Source organism: Rhinopithecus bieti, unplaced genomic scaffold, assembly GCF_001698545.2.
Source record: "Rhinopithecus bieti isolate Rb0 unplaced genomic scaffold, ASM169854v2 scaffold_19621, whole genome shotgun sequence".
NCBI lineage: Eukaryota > Metazoa > Chordata > Mammalia > Primates > Cercopithecidae > Rhinopithecus > Rhinopithecus bieti.
The window spans coordinates 71,870-73,038 of NW_016809458.1; the positions used below are offsets into that span (position 1 = coordinate 71,870).

The following is a 1,169-nucleotide window of genomic DNA, read 5'->3' on the forward strand; positions in this document are numbered from 1 at the left end:
CCAAATTCAAAAAAAAAAAAAAAAAAAAAAAAAAGACTTTTTAAAATAAATGTTAAGGTTGCTAATGCATTTGGTTGTCTTTTGATTTTAGGCACTGGAAATACTGTAATTGAAGCTGTAAAGGTTCTTATAGAACATGGAGTTCAACCCAGTGTTATCATCCTACTCAGTCTGTTCTCCACTCCTCATGGTGAGTTCAGCATGAGGCAGTAACTAGGGCTCCAGATAGACCTGAGGTGGGTAAATATGCATTTTCTATCTTCTAATCTGGAGGAAAAGTTTATCTGCTTTCACATTAAATCTGAATCTAATTTTGGTAATTATAACTTGTGTTTGTCATTTCTAAGCTTACTGATAACATTTTATACCATTCTAATGTTCAAATGCAAATGGAGAAGTATGAACTAATGCCATTTAAAAGAATTGCAGTTGTTTTCCTGGTTTGGCCTGCAAATAACTGAAAGGTTCCTGTTTCCCTGAGGCCTGAGAACTGCTCACAAACAGCAAGAAATATAAGGTTCTAGCTAGCCCTGTAGTCTTACTGAAGTAATCTTTGCAGTGTGAAGTGAAGAGCGGAAGTTTTTAGTTAGACTTCTGCTCAAAGGGCAGAGAGAACTGTGTGTTCTCCGTTTCCTGAAGGTGGTGTACCTAACTTAAGATTCTAGTGTTTTTTGCCATACATTATAGAACAATTGGGAATATATTTTAAGAAAATAATTATAGGTGCATGTAGAAATTTAGCTTCTACGATGTTTATTGTAGAGTTATTTGGTATAAGAAAAAATGTGAAAGTATACAAATGACTCACAATAAGGAAATGGTTAAATAAATAATATATATTCAAAGGATATACTATTATGTAACTGTTAGATCATGTTTTTGGAAAATATTGAATGGCATCCAAAAATGTACACGGTAAATGTAAAAAAGCAGTATAAAAATAACAACATTAGAATAGGGTAAAGTGTTATCACCAAGCTTGGAGATGACTGGTACAAATTATGACTATTTTAATTACAAAAATCAGAGTTTGATTTAATATGGAACCTAATAAATCTTTCCTTAGCATGAGAGGCTAGACAGACAATGTTGTTTCAATTTTGGTTTCAAAATGCATACACAATGTTAATAGTGGTTATCTTAGGTTGGTGGGATTCTAAGTGCTTTTC

At 32.7% G+C, this 1,169-nt stretch overlaps 1 protein-coding gene across 1 annotated transcript in view; it reads left to right on the top strand.

The window, feature by feature from the left end:
• Window positions 1-233, top strand: part of UPRT (uracil phosphoribosyltransferase homolog) — a 27,468-nt gene extending 27,235 nt beyond the window's left edge. The window contains exon 5 of the mRNA XM_017889445.1: window positions 58-233. Coding sequence (XP_017744934.1) covers window positions 58-213 — 156 coding nt within the window. The 3' untranslated portion in view covers window positions 214-233. The remainder of the gene's footprint in view (window positions 1-57) is intronic.
• Window positions 234-1,169: the final 936 nt, after the last annotated feature.